At 44.4% G+C, this 17,389-nt stretch overlaps 1 protein-coding gene across 4 annotated transcripts in view; it reads right to left on the bottom strand.

The window, feature by feature from the left end:
* DOCK10 (dedicator of cytokinesis 10) overlaps positions 1-17,389 on the bottom strand; it is a 142,931-nt gene that overhangs the window by 105,966 nt on the left and 19,576 nt on the right. For 3 of the 4 annotated variants that reach the window (XM_079315254.1, XM_079315257.1, XM_079315256.1), the window contains exon 1: positions 10,617-10,796. The exons of the other annotated variant lie outside the window; for it this stretch is intronic. In XM_079315254.1, the coding sequence (XP_079171380.1) occupies positions 10,617-10,781 (165 nt within the window). In that variant the 5' untranslated portion in view covers positions 10,782-10,796. Of the gene's footprint in view, positions 1-10,616; positions 10,797-17,389 lie in introns of those variants that run through there. 4 annotated transcript variants of the gene reach the window in all.

Raw genomic sequence — 17,389 nt, 5'->3', positions numbered from 1 at the left:
TGGCAAGCACTTGGCACGTACAAAAGCTTTTGGCAGCTTAAAAATACTGTGTAAAGAAACTTCTCAGTGGGAGCTGGTACAAATCTTTATGCCAACTCACCCCAAACATTTCATCCAGGCAGGTCTGCTTTAGTGCATTCTTCAAGAATTGGCTTTTTTAATACAGTAAAACGTTTCAGAATTACATTTTATTAACTGATACAGTTTATTAACAGTTTCATTTAGATTCAGAGAGGACAGGCTAAAACATATTGGTATAATTCCAGGGTTGGATTCACTTTTATCTTTTATATAAAAAAGAAGAATTAAGCACATGTTAGTAAACATTTCTATTATTTCCAAATAGTTCTTCAGTTCAAACTGTGTTTACAAGTATTCTGTATACTTTCATACATTCTGCTAAAATATTTTGCATTTAGAGATGAGTTTGAGGAATGAGCATGCTGTCTGTCAGAGCTGCTTGGTCAGAGGGTTTCTGAACAAAAGCAGGTGACAGATGCACAAACACTCCAGTCACGAGTCCTTCCCCAAGTGACGTCTTTGCTGCTCTGTCAGCACAAACAAAATCAGGTGCTACAAGGGGCAAATGTCATCATGAAGAATCAGATGCATCATGAGCAACAAAATATATTGTGTATCTGAAATATAGGAAAGTGCAAAGCCCCAGTGAATTTCTCCTGCTGGATACACCAGATTTAAGGTTAGGATTGCTTTCCCTTTATCTTTGGCACATGTGATGCTCACAATCATCTGGAGGATGTCTTAGAGAACACATGTCCAACACCTGGGAGCAGACAGCAAACAAGGGACTTGGTTTTCTTCCTAACAGCCCAGTTAAAAGATAAAAGGAGAGGCAACTGCAAGGTTGAAAGGCCAAAGGAACTGGACATTCTTGGCAACAAACAAACTATTAGGTAACTGCTTAGATCACTGCACCTCCTTAAGGACTGTGCCCTTGCTTAAAACCAAAGAGCTGACAGTGGTCAACAGCTGGAAGAACTCAAGCGCTGCAAAATCCAACTAGAGTCGCATCTAGAATGGGCAAAGTCAGGCTCAAGCACCACCTGGCAGGTGGAGAGACCAAACAGGCAGCTGGATGCATATTCTGGGGAGTTCTAGGGAGATGAGAAAAGTCTCCTCAAGCTCATGGGAGAATGGGTTGAAGACAGCGAAAGGGCTAGGGCACTGAAAAGAAAGAAGTATATCAGCTGTGTGAGCACTTTTTATTCTTTAACTTCAAGCCATAAAAGAGAAGGATCCAAAAAATAAGAATAGGCCCAATTCCAAGAGCAGTTTCTCTCAAGAGCTTCTCTGTAATCTCATTAAGATCAGATCTCCTATAGTTATGGCTGCAATGAATGTTTGCATATAATTTACTAATGGCAGAAACATCTCAGACAATGGGGGAGCATCTGGTTCCAGGAATCTACATTTCAGTAATTAATCTCTTTACTGCTAAGGCTTGTACTCTGCACAAGCTAATTTTAGCACATAAGTCACAACCTGTGGAAAACATCAAGGTAATTACACCAAACTCTAACTTGAAACGCCAAGAAAGTCACGAGTGATTGGTGGCACAATGTTCAACTCCAGCATCCCCATTCCAGAGCCAACACTGGCTGATCCAGCAAGGCCACACACATTTTCCACTCTAACTTCATGATTTCTTTTTTTGGAGAGAGAAACATGCAAGCAGCACAGAATTAAACTTCTGATCTGGTTTACTGCTTTAAGTCAAAACCTTATTCTATGATTTGCACACATTCAACTGACACCTGAATCTGGCTCACTCATCTTCATCCAAGTGTCAATACTACTGAAAAAAAAATGAGCACAACAGTTGACAGATGAGAAGCAAGGAAAAACAAACACCAAAGGCATGAAGAATTCAATTCAATTGGCTTTGTGCACTGCACTCAGAGTGATCCCTGAGGCAGGAAAGTCCAACAAACATCACAATGGCTATTTTTCATCGAAAACCACACACAGAGAATCTATTATTTTTTAAGCTAGCCACAAATTGGCAGTAATTATTAACAGACAGGAATTGTAAAGTCAGATATTGCACACAATTTTTTTTTAGACAGAAAATAACATTTTGTTCTGAAAAGGCACCACATGAGCAGGATAATAACAGTACATTTTTATAGAATGTATTTACTTAGAGTTTAAAATAAGAGAAATAATTGAGCCCAAGAACAATGAAGTAATCAGTTCCTGTCTAAATGGAAATGTGTGCACACATGTACAGCTACCACACCTTGGCACAGGAGATCATGGCCCATGGTCTGAGCCAGCTTCAGCTGGACTAGACTTGGAATAGTGCCTCGAGATGATGTCAAACCCTTGCCACCCAAAACATCCTGAAGTATTCATATGACTCACTTTTCGATGCTGAATCCTAACTCTTTCACTATTGTGGTATTCCTCACTCCAATCACTAATTGAAGCTGGAAGCCTTAATTATTCAAGGAAGTGATTTGAAAGCTGGAAGACCAGCTGGAAGACCAGACCATATTTCCTCGACAGCCCACTTTTCTTCATCTTCCCTAGCTCCAAACATTCTGAAGATAACAATCCTGTTCCTATCCCTGGACAAGATTACTGCAGGGAACTAGAGTTCAGTTCAGTACTTCAGCAGGTAATTTAATTTTTGTTTTACTCATAAAAGCAGAGCTGCCAGTACTAGCTGACAGCCTCAAACAGGCTGAAATGCTAGAAATAAAATCCTGTGTTTTGCCTTTACAAACCTCTGTTTGGTCAAGGGACCATCAAAGCCATTTGCCTGTGTTTGTCCAGCTCCCCTTCCACTACAGGATACAGTTCAAGCTGGAGCTGGTCTGTGTTCGCCCCCACAGTGACAGCAGTCATCTGACAGTCATGAAGCACTGCTGCCTTTCATCAAAACCCTGCATGATTCATGAAATGTAATCTAGAAGGCAGAATCTCTTGAGAGGTTTTTTCTGAAGTCAGGTGGGAATCCCCCTGAGATGCACAGAAAAACCAAAACCAAAGCTACCCACACCAGGCTTTGCAGCACACAGTTGATCACACTTAATTTTACGCTGCAGGTGCACTCACAGTATCTACTCATCCATTGAGCTTTCTGCCACAGCTGATGGCAGAATGGTTGAGCAGCTGCCATGAAGAGAAGTGACTCCTGTTACCACCTGACCTTGCTCTGCTGCCCAGAGGTTACTGAGAGCTTACAGAACAATGGAGACTTTCCACATTCACCAAACCAAATAGCTCTGAAGGATGGCAGAGTACAAAGCATGGACATAAAGGTTTAGAGTTGTATCTCTGTCTCTCAAGAGCAATGAAGCTTGGCATAATGCTTTTGTCTGAAAGGTGCTAAATTGGCATTCTGGTTTATTTAAGTTAGGTTTAGAACAAGTGTATTAAGATTGGTGTTGTAAAGGAGATATTTCAGGGAAGTGAGAAATATCAGGAACAGTTCTATTGCATTCATTCAGATTTTCAATTCATGCAGGGAGGGGAATGGAGTGTGTTTATGCTGAAGGCAAAGCAGAAGATGGTTTTACACTTTGAGAAAGAAGAGATGGAAGAAGGGCAAGAGAGGAGAATTTAATATTAATGAGGAAGAGGCACACTCTGATGTAAAGTCGCAGCTTTTGAAAAAAAAAAAAAAAGGTAGAAAGCAAAAAGCAGAATTAGAATACAACATATCAGAGCAATGATGGTCAGCCCTCTAAAATCAAATATCTGACCAAAGTTTAAGAGCAGTGCCTATTTAAATTCAGATGAGAAGAAATGGCATTTCCCCCTTGGCTTCTCTCTCATCACTTACCTCTTCCTCTCTTATCCACTGTCTTTGCCTCGAGAGCTCTCCCTCCCAGCAGCTTTTACTTTGGCAGCACTTTTGGCTGGCCAGCACTCTCTGAGGGCCCCGGTGCCTTTATGGCTCCCTTCTGCACTCAGCATACCTCTTACAGGGCAGAGCTGTTTCCAAGCTAAATCAATATCCCCAGAGTTGTGGCCAAAGGCCTGAAATGGATGTTGGACTCAGCTATATGCATTTAAATCCAGTCCAGTGCTACTCAGAGGATTTGGTATTGACAACAGCAGGAAAAATAAAGCCCAGCCCAGCTCTCAGGGCTGCAGCCAGCAGTGAGTTAAGGCCAGTGAGAGGCAAGGGCTGAGGGCTGGCACTATTATCATTTTCTGAAAGCATGAGCTTAATATACTGTTCCTTTGTGCTCTTCTGGATCCAGCTGCAACTGCCCTGCTTCAGCCAGAGAGACCCAGTCTGCCAGAGCCCAGGCCAAGGACAGGGAGCGCACGTTCAGATGCGAGTGCTGCTGCCACTGTGCCTGCTGCCAGTGTCCCTGCTGCCACCGTCCCCACTGCCACCATCCCCTGCTGCCACTGTCCCCGCCAGCCAGAGGCTCTCCAGCTGCCCTGCCTATCGCAGGTCGGTGCTCCAGCTGCAGATCCCCATGGGAATGCTCTCACCGGTGACACAGTGCAGACACCTGCGGTGTGCTGGGAGTGGGGATGGAGCATCCCAGGGGGATCTCTGCACTCCCCTGGCTCCAGGGACTGCCCGTGCTGCCCCAGCCTGCCTCCTGTGAGCTACAGGCAGTGACAGTGTGCTACACTCAGACACTGCTGACACTGAGCCAAGACACTCAGTGATAAGGTTTATCACTCTTATCACTTAATTTCTACACATATTAACTCTCAACATAACCCACTGCCACAGCCTGGGCAGTACAGTGCCAGCAGCAGCCACACACCTCAGTACCAAAGCCTCACTGGGAGAAACAAAAGACCAAATTATTTGAAAAAAGTCATGAGTCTGGAACTCCTTGTGAAGCCCAAGACATGCATAAAAAAATCCCAGAGAACCACTCTGAAATTATACCTGAAGGCTGCTGGTTCCAAGTATACACATACATGTTTTATATTTCCATCCAACACTACACTGTCTCCTGACTGCATGAAAGAAAATACCTCTACTCAATTCTGTGTGAAACACATTTCAAATCAAGTCTCCAGAACTTCAAAGATATTACTGTGGTTATTTTAGGTGGTTCATCCTGTGTCTAGCACTTGGCATTTAAATCTATGTTGGCATCTTAATTATTATTTAGCTTATCTTGTTGTAATTCATCTGATTGTGATGAACACAGGAGAGACACAAACAAAAGCAAAATCTGTGCTCATGGCTGACTTGGTGTATGAGCACACCACACCACATACAGAGCTTCAGGTTATCACAGCCACAGCTCATCCAGTTCCAAAATCCCAGACTAGACAGATCACTGGGATCTTCTTAACTCTCCCACCTTCTTCTGTGTGATGATACAAAGGCAAAATGACAAAGAGAAACATAAAAAGCTTGCATTTGCTAAAGTCCAGGAGAGCTAGGGCCAAGCAGAACTGTAGAGCATCATAGAAAAAACTGTGACAAATCAAGCATGTGTGTGCATAGCTCTGTCTGTATATGTGCCTGTGACACAGCACTGTGCCTGCAGATGGCCAAAGTCTGAAAAACCTGACTTGTTTTTTTTCTGCTTTTCTTGTGTTTCTTTTTTCCTTGTTTGTCTCTCTTTCTGTATTCTTGGCTTTAATCAAGTTTTTCTGCCTTTCCACAGGTCAAATTTCTTCTCTCTAAAGTAGCATTTTGAATACACATGCTAAATTGGGATTTTTGTCAAATGCATAAATCAACTTCCCAAAGCACTCCCAAGGACTAAGACTTACAGAGATTTTCTGTGCCTCTTTAATTTATATCCTAGTCTTTCAGGTAGGCATTTCTTACAAATAAATAGCTTATTTCTCTCTTTTTTTCCCCTAGAAAAAGAGAATAAATTCCTCATATATTGAAAAATGTTTTCATCACTTTATTGCTTTGAGCCCACACTCTTCATAAGCTGTCATAAAAAATTTGGTTAACACATTTATAACAATTGCATTTCACACACTGTTATACTATACACATTGCTGCAACACTAATAAGAAATGAAAGCAATATAAAGCACTGCTCAGAGTACCAAAGTCAGATGGAGAAGATTTGCTCAGTGTTTTTAAAAGGCCACTTTCAAAAAAATCACCAGCTTTTCTTGAATCATATGCATACACTACGTGGTACTGAAGAATGAAAACCAACTCACATTTTCTCCCCTTTGTATATACAGAAACTCTGCCCAGAGGCACAGCTGCTATGTGAACAGGTAAACACCAAAACAAACCCAGCATCCTTCCAAGGAGCAGCAGGAACACTGTCCCTGGTGCCCAGGGGAAGGGCTGACAGTCACTGCACTGAGGGGACTGGGCACAGCACACAGAAGCTGCAAAGGTAACAAGAACAGTGCCCAACACGACTCTGAAGCAGAACTGAATTTTTTGCATCATTTAATACTTCTTCTCTTCACACTCTAATGATATTCATTTATTCAAACATGGGCCTGTTTCTGTTCCTGCTGAGGTCAAGGGCTGAAGTGGAAGTTAAGATCAAACAAAGCTCCATATGCTTATCATTCCTTAAAAATGCATTACACATTGAAGCTTCTGACTTGAGCTAAGAAGTCATGAAAATGTTTGAGTTTTTTTTTAATTTTGCAACTCTAGGTAATCTTGCTTTGCAAAGACAATGTCCCTCCAAGGCATTGCAGGAAGGGAACACACTTCTGAGTGCACTAAATTATTTCAACTAAAAGTAGAAAATTAACACAGATCATGCAACAAAACTTAAGCAACACTGTTCTGGAGGTAAGTTTAATACTAGATGATGGAAAATTCACAGTGCCATGCTTCTGTTCCCTCTACTGCTTTTAGAAGAGTAAAAATCCATTTAAAACTAAGTGGCCTGAGAAGCAGCTTGGGCAGCATTAATGAAGTGAATATTGCTGTGTTCAAGCTAATAAGTCAGCTCAAGTTACACTATTTTATTCAAAATGCAAAACAATTTTTACATTTTTATGTAGTTTATTACCACAGGCAGGAAAGCTGGGGGTGGTGGAACGTAGGATCATATCCTCAAATATGTTTTGCTCTCATCACACAAATCTCTGTTGCTACAGTTTGCAATAAATTGCATGAAAAAGCCCAAACCTGCTAGATAAAGCTTAACTTCAAGTCACAAGTTCCAAATGCAAACTAACATCTTGCACGTTAGTGTCCCCCTTAAAAAACCAAACAGCTCTATATAACCCATGTACTTCATTTTCTTCCTTCAGGCATCTTCCTCTTCTCCTTTTTGTTGTGGAAGCAGCATGTACAGCCATTTGCATTCACTCTAGAAAGGTTTTTAGTACCTCAAACCTCACCATCTCAGACTTATTTTGAAAGCCAGCTCTTGCAGACAAGCTCTTAAAGGTACAGAAAACCAGGGTCTATTAAATCACTGTCACTGAACAAATTGATTCAACTTGTACACCATATTAGAGGATGTTTGGACGCTTACTTTGCATGTCTCTGGTAAATTCCAGGATTTCATCGAAGAGAAGATGACACACAATAGTAATGGACAGAATTTACAGTTTTCTCTTTCCAACATCTCTTCAGCTCTGTGGATCCAGTCAAGATCTAAAACTAATGTCTTGCCTAAGGGTAAAACCAGATTTCTAAACTAACAAACCAAAGGAAAAAAATAATTTTCTGGATAAAGACATCAATCCTCACTTTCTGCAAGGACCAGAATGCCAGAAATACCTGCTGGGTTGCCCAAAGGCTTCATACAGTGATTAGTAGGTAGCCATTAAGCAATAGCGGGAGGCTGTGCTGGGGACTTCTTCCTTTCTTTTCTCATAGAGTGCACCCACAGAATCTCCTGTACAGAGTGCCACTGGCAAAAAAAATTCCTAGAAGGATATCCTACCAGGATATTCTTCTTCAGTGACTAACAAAGGAAAATGGGGCACATCCCTAGGGCCGTTTACTTGAAGCATTTAAGGGTAGACTGCTGTTCTCTCTGATTCAGGGTTGTTTTCTGTATCAAGGCAACTCCAAGATGGTAATTTTGCTACACACAGGACAGACAAACTTGCAAAAACAGACAGCAGACCCTGGTGACTTCAAAGAGCTGTTCACACAGAAGGCATAGTTGATCTTCTGAAATCAATACCAAAGGCTCACACTTTCAGTAGGGCACAAATAGGCAGTGGCACACAAGCTACAGAGAGGAAGAGTATTTCATCTGAAGGCATGAAGAGACAAAATGCCAGATCTTCAGCTGACAGGACCCAAATGATCACACCCAGGCCCATCAGTGTACTTCTGGTATTCTGCATTTTGAGATTTCCTCACCTCTCTTGGGCACTCCAGTTACTCACTGCCCACAGACATGAGCACTCTGGAATCTCATTTGGATCAGTTTAGCTCCTGGCATCAGCACAATGTGCATAATGACATGGGGAACCAAACACTCTTGCTCGTCTACATAGTTGCCTCCACTGCATTATCCAGACATAATCCTCAATGATCTACAACAGACCCAGGGGAAAAACTAATTTCCTAGGAGCATAATGTGTTGTATTAAGGCCCAGTAGCCTCCAGCTCTCTTTATCATGCTTCTCTTTCAAGTAACATGAATTTAGGTGGAAATAGAGCCATCCCTTCTGCCACAAAGTAGTCTGAAGCAGCACTTTTTTCTCAGCTTGCCATGTCTCCATCATTCCTAAACCTAACTGCAAAGTTTAATGGCAAATTCATTCAGATATTTACACAACTAACTGCTTCAAAACAAAAGCATGGTAAAAATACACATCCTGAAGAGATATGTGTCCAAAGTCAACTTCTGCCCAGCAGTTTTCTTCCAAAGTGTCTGCCTGCATCTATCCCAGCCTCAGAACAGGGCTGGACCATTCCTCCTCCTCTTCTCAAAGGGACTGAGAGGGAGAAAATGATCCCACAAAGCTCCTGGGGAAGGGCAGCCTTCTGGCAGGACAAACTCCAGTGTATTAACCACCGACCTAGGAAACCTAAGCCCCTGTGAGCACAGCCGGGGATGTGTTGGAGGGACCTCAGAGCCCACATCCAGCACCAGGGACCAGACCATCCTGACCAGAACACCTCTCCTTCCACAGCTCCCTCCAGGCTGCAGGGCACAGCCTCACCTCCTGAGAGCCCAGGGACCTTTGCTCTTGGAGCCCTGATCTCACAGCACTCCCACACAAAGAAACACAACTCAAGCTGCTGATGAGTATTTCTGGGTTTGGCAAGGCTGGCACAGCTTGCTGCCCCAACACCCAAGACTACTCTTTTCTTCCAAGGACTGCAGCAAATTACACAAATGATCCATACCTGGATATGCTTCCACACATTTCTCACTTCATCATGCTTGAAATTACTACCAGAAAGACATTCATTCATTTAAATGCTGTTGAGGTCATTTATTTAACCATTAGGTGGAAAAAAAAAAAAAAAAGTTAGTTGTATAGACAGAGATACTTTTAGAGCAAAAGAAGCCTTAACATCAGGTTCACAATGATGAAATCAATTTCCTTCCTCCTTATGACCATGCAACTTCCCCCTGTCCTGGGTAATACCTCAGCTGATACACAGAGCACTGCTGAGATTGGGTCCTTGCTGCTATGGTTGCCATGACTGCACCACACACCTCTGCATGGGCAGCAAGCCTCTATTCAAAACAGCTGCTCAGGACAGCTTTTAAATTCTCTAATGTTACCCTTCACCACTGCTACAGCTCTGTGTGGGATCAGAGTGTCATGGGAGTGCACTTTGAACTTCATCAAATCTCTACCACTTAAATAACATATGTGAGACTCCTGACAAAAATACCATTTTCAGTGTCTTGGCAATATTTTTATCAAGTGAGAGCCACAGAGCAACAAATCATTGCCACCTCAGACACAAAAACCACTCCAGGGTTCTGGAAATGCTCACCATATGTGTATTTGGCAAAGAAGAGCAGTAACTAGGCAGTAGTAAGTGTATTCCTCATTCTAAAACAAGTGACAGGGTTGTTCCTGATGATAAATCCCTATTTCTAATAAGCCTATAGTGCTTATTATATTTCCATCACAAAATAAAAATTTAATTCAGGAAGAAAATGATGCTTGAATACTGGGAACCTTTCAAGCCCTCCTTCATCAGAGAAGAGGCAACTCAGTAAATTGGAAAGCAGAGACCCAGCAAACATTTTAATGCTTCAAACTGTTTGAAGCAAAGATATATGGGAGTTTATTTGCATATAAATTAATATGAATTCCAACTGCATCCTAGGTGCAAGTAAAGATTTTTTTGTTTTGTTTAGCTTGACTTTTGGGTTTGTTTTTGTTTTTATGATGAACAGACTTTGCAAACATTTCCTAAGCTGTCTGCTGTTTGGAATTCCAAGTCTGAAATAAAACATAACCACACTGCCGACTCCAGTGCTGCCTATCTCACAAACAAAACCCACCAACAATTAAATAACAGAAGATTTACTTTACACAGAGCTTATGTGCAGCTTACAGCTTCACCTATAAAGTAACATTATAGATACAGCAAATCTACAGCAAACTAACCAAACTGACAAACTGCCTGTCAGTGCTCTCTGTACAAATATACAGTCAAAGAAAAGAACAATCCCATAACATCTGTAATAATAATTCAGTCACCTCTCCCTTGATTAAAGTATACCATACCATTATGATGAGAGTCCTGGGTCTGCTCATTTCATCATCGCTATCCAGCGGCAGAAATTCATGTGACAACTCCTCTCGCCGTCGGCGCCTGCAGATATGTGGACAGTTCCTCTGTACCACAGAACGAAAGGCTTGGAGCAGAACAATGCTGGCAGCACAACCCATATCTGCATCCTGAAGCCTACAAAATAACTTCTATGTTTATGCTATGTTTGAAAAACAGTGGCTCCTTGTCCCTGAAAACAGCCTACAGTGCAGCTGCAGCCAGCTCGCTCTCCAATCGCTTCCTTGAGCTCTGATCATCTGATCACAACCAAATAGCTTGGATGCAGACAGAGGAAAGATTTGATCCACTGAAACAGAAACACACGCAATATTACGATGCTTTCCTCTCCCTCCCTGCTCCTGAATTCGCATGAGAAAACGCGCTCCCTCTCTCGTACAATCATCCGCCTCCTCCCATTCCAGCTTCATGGAACTGAAAGTATTAAAATTCCCAGTTCAAAAGAGCCAGCTGTTCATTAAGCACACACAGAGGAATCCACAGCAACTGGCTGGAGCACTTTAAATACCTTTTTAAAAAAGTCGTACGTAGCAAAAAAGCCAATGTCTGGAAAGTTATTAACTCACATTATCAGCACTGCTGGGTTTAAAACACTTTGCCTAAGGGGTTTTTTACCACACACACAATAAAAAAAAAAAACAAAAAAAAAACCAAAAAAATCAGAGGGATTTGGGCTAGAATGTCTTCACTACTTGCAGTTTTCTAAAGAACAGCAAGTTCATTTGAGGTGTAAATGTAACAAGTGGCAAAAAGGCAGAAATCTGTGCGCTACATCCAGCTCATGCTAAAACAACCGTGGCTCAAGTGAAGCAGCAGCTCTGAAATGCCTCTCAACAGTGGGGCTGTTTTGTGTTCTTACACACAACCTTCTGCCTTCCCAGAGAAGCAAACATCTTTACACTGACACAGGAGCAGGGTCTCACTCTGAACCACACAGCAATGACCTTCCCAGAGGGGTGAGAGCAGAGGGTTTCTGTGTGTTACCAGTAACACCTGTGTGTCAGGCTGGGAAAAGCTGCTGCTGGCACCAGCACTAACTGCTTGCCTCTCGGGCTCCTGCCTGGCAAGTCATTCAAAAAGCAGGCAGGGATGCTCAGCAATCACATGCTGACCTGGAAACACAGCAAGCACTAATGGGAGAGCATGTAAGATAATAGCACAGGAGAGGAAGTTAGCACTAAAAATACCTACAGAAAGTGGATTTCTCCAACACATTAGGAAAACTAAGAATTTCCAATAGAGTTTCCAGAGCAGCTGCTTTTAAGCTAATATGTATAACTTTATTATATGTGCACCCAAAACCATATTTACCTTGCATCAAAAGGTTTTCATTTCTAATGAAGGCCTGAAAGTTTTGTCATCAATTCCCATGGAGGCATAAGCAACTTTATAATGTCTGCTAATGAGATATTTGTAAATAATACCCTCTTCACAATCTCAGTCAGGAACTGAACTGAAAACTTTTTATGGAAGTACTTTTTCTGGGCTTAAGTAGAGTTTAATTGCTCAGCAATCTGGCAAAATATATCATAATTTTAATTAAAGCATTTACCAGAACAGATAAATTCTTTAGATCTGTCCTTTAATAGAAACAAACTCATCCCTTTTATTTCTTTAGAGCAAACAGCTTTAAGTGCATGTGGGAAACAGTAGCAGCACTGGCAGGCAGTGCACAGACTGACCCCAGCCCTGCCAGTGCCCCCACCTGGCTGTTCCCCCTTGGACCCTCCTGGGCACACCCTTGACATGCTGGTGAGATGTCCCTGCCTCGCCAGCAGCAAACCCTGCACAGGGGCCTCCTGTCATGCTTGTTAGTCTGACTTTCCTAATGGGATTACAAGGGCACAGTGGCACAGCTGAGTAGCTCCTGCACCAGATCAGCAATTCTGCTGCTGCTATTGTTTATGTTTTCATCAGCCCCCTGCCTCCTCTGGAGCTGCCACCTTGGCCACACAAACGATGCACTTGGCAGCTGGGAGACCTCCATTCCCACTCTAATTCCAGCAGAGCAATACAGCTCTGGGTAACATCTGCTGCTGGCTGTTATGGCAACTGCTCTGCTACCTTGGGGGCTGCTAACACATCTCCTGTCTGTCTGTACAGCATCCTCCTTCACTCACCAGTGCTCAGCTGGGAGAGTTGGCAGCATTTGTTTGAATTTGGTTTCCGCAGCGGGGCCCAACGCTGCCGCACATGTGCGCGCACGTGTGCACAGAACAGCACCCTGGGGCTCGACCCAAAGCTTCACTTGGCTCTCACTGAGGAATCCCATTCATTCTTTGGATCACACTATCCTCTGCCAGTGGCCTTAGTAACTTCATTACAATTATTTGTGGATTAAGCTGTTATTAGATACAAGTAGAAATGACACAATCTTGGCATTTCAGCTCTTCGCAGAGAAAAATGACGCTCGGTCTGAAAGCAAGTAAACCAACAAGCCAAAGCCAGCTAAAAGTAGCCTCCAGCTCTTGATAAAAATTCAAGAACTGAAAAACAGCTAATGCACAGGGGAAAAGAAACCACTGAGGAGCTAAAAAATTCCCTTCTGTTTTACGGAAATCTCACAGAGGCATGAGTTATCATTGGAAAGGAAACCTCCCAGCCCACTAAAAATGCCTGGACACACACAGAGTATCAACAGCTTTGTTTTACAAAGGTAGGGATCTCATTAGCATGCATTATGTTTATACACCAGTTATCAACAGTGTTAGTTACTCTTACAGTGAAGCATTCAGCACTATTTTGTGTTAATTAGCACTTTAATCCAGAAGCAAAATTCAGTGAAACCCCCTGGGAAGCAAAATACTTCTTTGTACAAGCAACTCCTTAATTCCCATTAAAAAAGACTTTGGCAGCAATGCTGGGCTAAGGAATATGCACACTGGAAGGCTTCCACTGCCCACTCTCACTCCATTCTTACTCACCACTCATTTTAGCTATGCTATGTAGCCATGTAACACCAGCATGATGGCTTATGGGGACAGGCTGGGCAGGAGACCACTAAAGGCAACTCAATGAAGAAATGGAACAGAAAATTAGATAGGCAAGACAATTGTTTTAACTCAGAGGACTTCAGTGACCCAGTCCTCAGCAATTGCAAGGGCTAAATCTGTGTAGCAGCAGAGCTGTGCAGGAACAGAAGTGGGTCACACTTGCCATGTCTTATAAAGTCCAGGATAAGAAAGCAGAGTTCAAAGGCATCTGTATCCTCGAGCTTGCAGCTATTCCAGCCTCAGCTTCCACATGAAAGAGATGCCAGCCCTGCAAAAGGGCAGCCAGGGCCTGAAGAGGCAAATTCTCTTGCACTAAGTCTGTAGCAGACAGTAAACTCCTTCTCCTCCAAGCACTAGGTTATTTCTCTTCCACAATATTCCTGCATTTCTGTTTCTGCAGGCTGCAAGAGTTTCTGAAGATGCTAACAAACATTTTCTTACAGCTATTTCATACCTCATTAGCACACCACATTAAAAGCTGTTCTACTTCCCACAGCTTACTTTATTCCATTAATTTTCTTTTCTCTTTGTGGCATTTAATTCCTGTGATCATAATAAACAGGATACAACCTATTGGTATTTTGGTCTTCAGCCGAGGGCTTTAAAGAGGAAGGCAGAAAAGCGAGCATTGGAGATCTTTTAGTGAGAACGTGACTTGTCAAATTCAACATTGATCCTTCTCCCACCCCCAAAGGAGGCTGTGTTCTCCTCAAGCAAGGGGGATGGCTACAGGTTAGAACCCCCCCTTGCCATGACACCTCTCAGTTGCCAGCATGGCATGCACCATTTTGTTTGGTTGGGACTTTTGACCTGGAAACAAGGCTGCCTCTCCATGGTAGTTTTGCATTACATATACTGAGAAGCTCCACAGAAGGTCTTGTAGCATGACAATCTTAAAGCAGCAGAGGAAGGTGAGCACAGGAGCCATCCAAATGAACAGGAACACCCCTGGAACTGCATACAGCAGTGTGTTTAGCCTGGCCCACAGAAGCCTCAAGACATTAGCAAGAACTAAGGACAGCACAGCAGTACATACGATAAGAACTCACTGTTAAAATGGTAATGCTCAGGCCACCATTACAAGTTACCAAAGTTACCATTTCACATACACCATATCCTGGTGCAGATGATGCACCATCAGCTCCCCAGCAGCACATAAACAATGTAAGTGATCAGTGACTCTCACTCACAGCTCCACACATAGATCCACAGTTCATAGTAAAACTTGTCTTAATTTAGTCCATACAAGTAGCAGATAAACATTTGAAGCAAGATAGGACAACAAAAATTACAGTCTGCTTTGATGCAAATGAGGATCACTCACATTTTGGTAAGCTAATGTCTCATTTCTCAACATTTAGATATTTATCACCCACCCTTTCAAAACAAGAAGAGCTGATACATGTTTTCTTAGCAAAAGTCTTTGCCACCAGTATTTGTTTTCATAAAGGTTTAGAGGCACTTGCAAAGAAAGCAGAGGGGGAAAAAACACACCCAAGTTTGAAAGCTCCTTATGATCTGTTATTTCAAAACAAGCAGGGCAATCCTAACCCGCCCCCAAGGAATCAGCATCAAGACCCAGATCAGACAGGTGCTGTACTCCAAAAAATGGTCTTCATGGCAAGCAGCTTAATGAGACAAATCCTCACTAGTGGGCTTCTTTTCCTTGCACATTTTATGAATGAGGAAAAGCTATTAAGTGCATATATCCGAGTTTAAGCTCAGGTCTTTCCATGCAGTTTTTTCTTATGACTACAGCCTTAAAGCAATGTGGAGAATACCATGTTAGAGTGGCATCCCACACTGCCAGGTGCAGCATTTCCAACACACCTCCTGTTCTCTGTCTGCTCCCAGTGGAGGTCTGGGGGACTACAAGGAGCCACCTTCAGGGAGCTGCCCTGTCCACTCTTTCCAAAAGTTGTCCCAAGTCTTTCACACTCAGCCCAGAGAGTGACAGTAGGCTGTGCAGGGCCAGGCTGAACCACTGCTGCCATACATTTTGAGGGAGGAGAAAAAAAAAGTGCTTTAAAGGACACACAGGGATCCCACATTTACTTCAAAGGAAGCTTATGCAGTCACAGGTGTTACAAGCCATAAATAGCATCTGTGCCTTCCACTCATATCTTCTTAAAATCATTTCAAAACATTCATGCACTGTATCTTCAAGTGTTACTGCAAAAATGGTTAAATACCGGAAACTCCGAGGTCTCAAACAGCAGAGGGGATGACTAAGAGTCAGAATAACAGGCTGTGTAATTCTTTAGTTTCCACCAGCTGCTCCCCAGTGACCCAGAAAAGCAGGTATTTACTGCACTAACTGTCCAACACAATTCCTCAACGATTTACAGCTTTTTCATCTTGAAATGGTTTCATTGTTTCCTCCTCACAGTTATCCCTGACCAACACAAGCGATTCCTAACATACAAGCTACAGTAAGTAAAAGCCCACGAGTCAGAGTACATGGTTACGACTGTGAGAGAGGTGCTGGAATCATTCAGCCACCTCATTTCTCTCATTGCGCCTTCCAGCAGCAAGTGATGCTCACACAGCTGCGAGTCAGAGGGACCCAGCGGTGCCATGGTGTCACCCAAGGGCACAGCCGGCGGTGCCACCCAAAGGCACAGCCGGCGGTGTCACAGTGTCACCCAAAGGCACAGCCGGCGGTGCCACTAGCTGCGGTGTCACCCAAGGGCACAGCCGGCAGTGCCACGGTGCCACCCAAGGGCACAGCCGGCGGTGCCACCCAAGGGCACAGCCGGCGGTGCCACCCAAGGGCACAGCCGGCGGTGCCACCCAAGGGCACAGCCGGCGGTGCCACCCAAGGGCACAGCCGGCGGTGCCACTAGGCTGCGGTGTCACCCAAAGGCACAGCCGGCGGTGCCACAGTGTCACCCAAAGGCACAGCCGGCGGTGCCACTAGGCTACGGTGTCACCCAAAGGCACAGCCGGCGGTGTCACCCAAAGGCACAGCCGGCGGTGCCACCAGGCTGCGGTGTCACCCAAAGGCACAGCCGGCGGTGCCACCAGGCTGCGGTGTCACCCAAAGGCACAGCCGGCGGTGCCACCCAAAGGCACAGCCGGCGGTGCCACCCAAAGGCACAGCCGGCGGTGCCACCCAAAGGCACAGCCGGCGGTGCCACCCAAAGGCACAGCCGGCGGTGCCACCCAAAGGCACAGCCGGCGGTGCCACCCAAAGGCACAGCCGGCGGTGCCACCCAAAGGCACAGCCGGCGGTGCCACCCAAAGGCACAGCCGGCGGTGCCACCCAAAGGCACAGCCGGCGGTGCCACCCAAAGGCACAGCCGGCGGTGCCACCCAAAGGCACAGCCGGCGGTGCCACCCAAAGGCACAGCCGGCGGTGCCACCCAAAGGCACAGCCGGCGGTGTCACTAGCTGCGGTGTCACCCAAAGGCACAGCTGGCGGTACCGTGGTGTCACCCAAAGGCACAGCTGGCGGTACTGTGGTGCCACCCAAAGGCACAGCCGGCGGTGCCACCAGCTGCGGTGTCGCCGGGCTGCAGCGCATGCAGGGCTGCAGAACGCGGGTGTCTGGCACCCTCTAGGGAGTAGAAAGACCAACGCACAGCTGCTGCTTCCTGCCTTTACCTGCTGAAAGTGCAAACAATCGCTGCAGACACAGGAGGGAAGAAAAAACAGCCAGACAAGCACAGAAAAAGGTTTCCCACGACTGCCTGTGCTAGTGCTGCCTTTCTCTC

Source organism: Erithacus rubecula (assembly GCF_903797595.1).
Source record: "Erithacus rubecula genome assembly, chromosome: 11".
Lineage (NCBI taxonomy): Eukaryota > Metazoa > Chordata > Aves > Passeriformes > Muscicapidae > Erithacus > Erithacus rubecula.
This window is presented reverse-complemented; position numbering and strand designations above follow the sequence as displayed.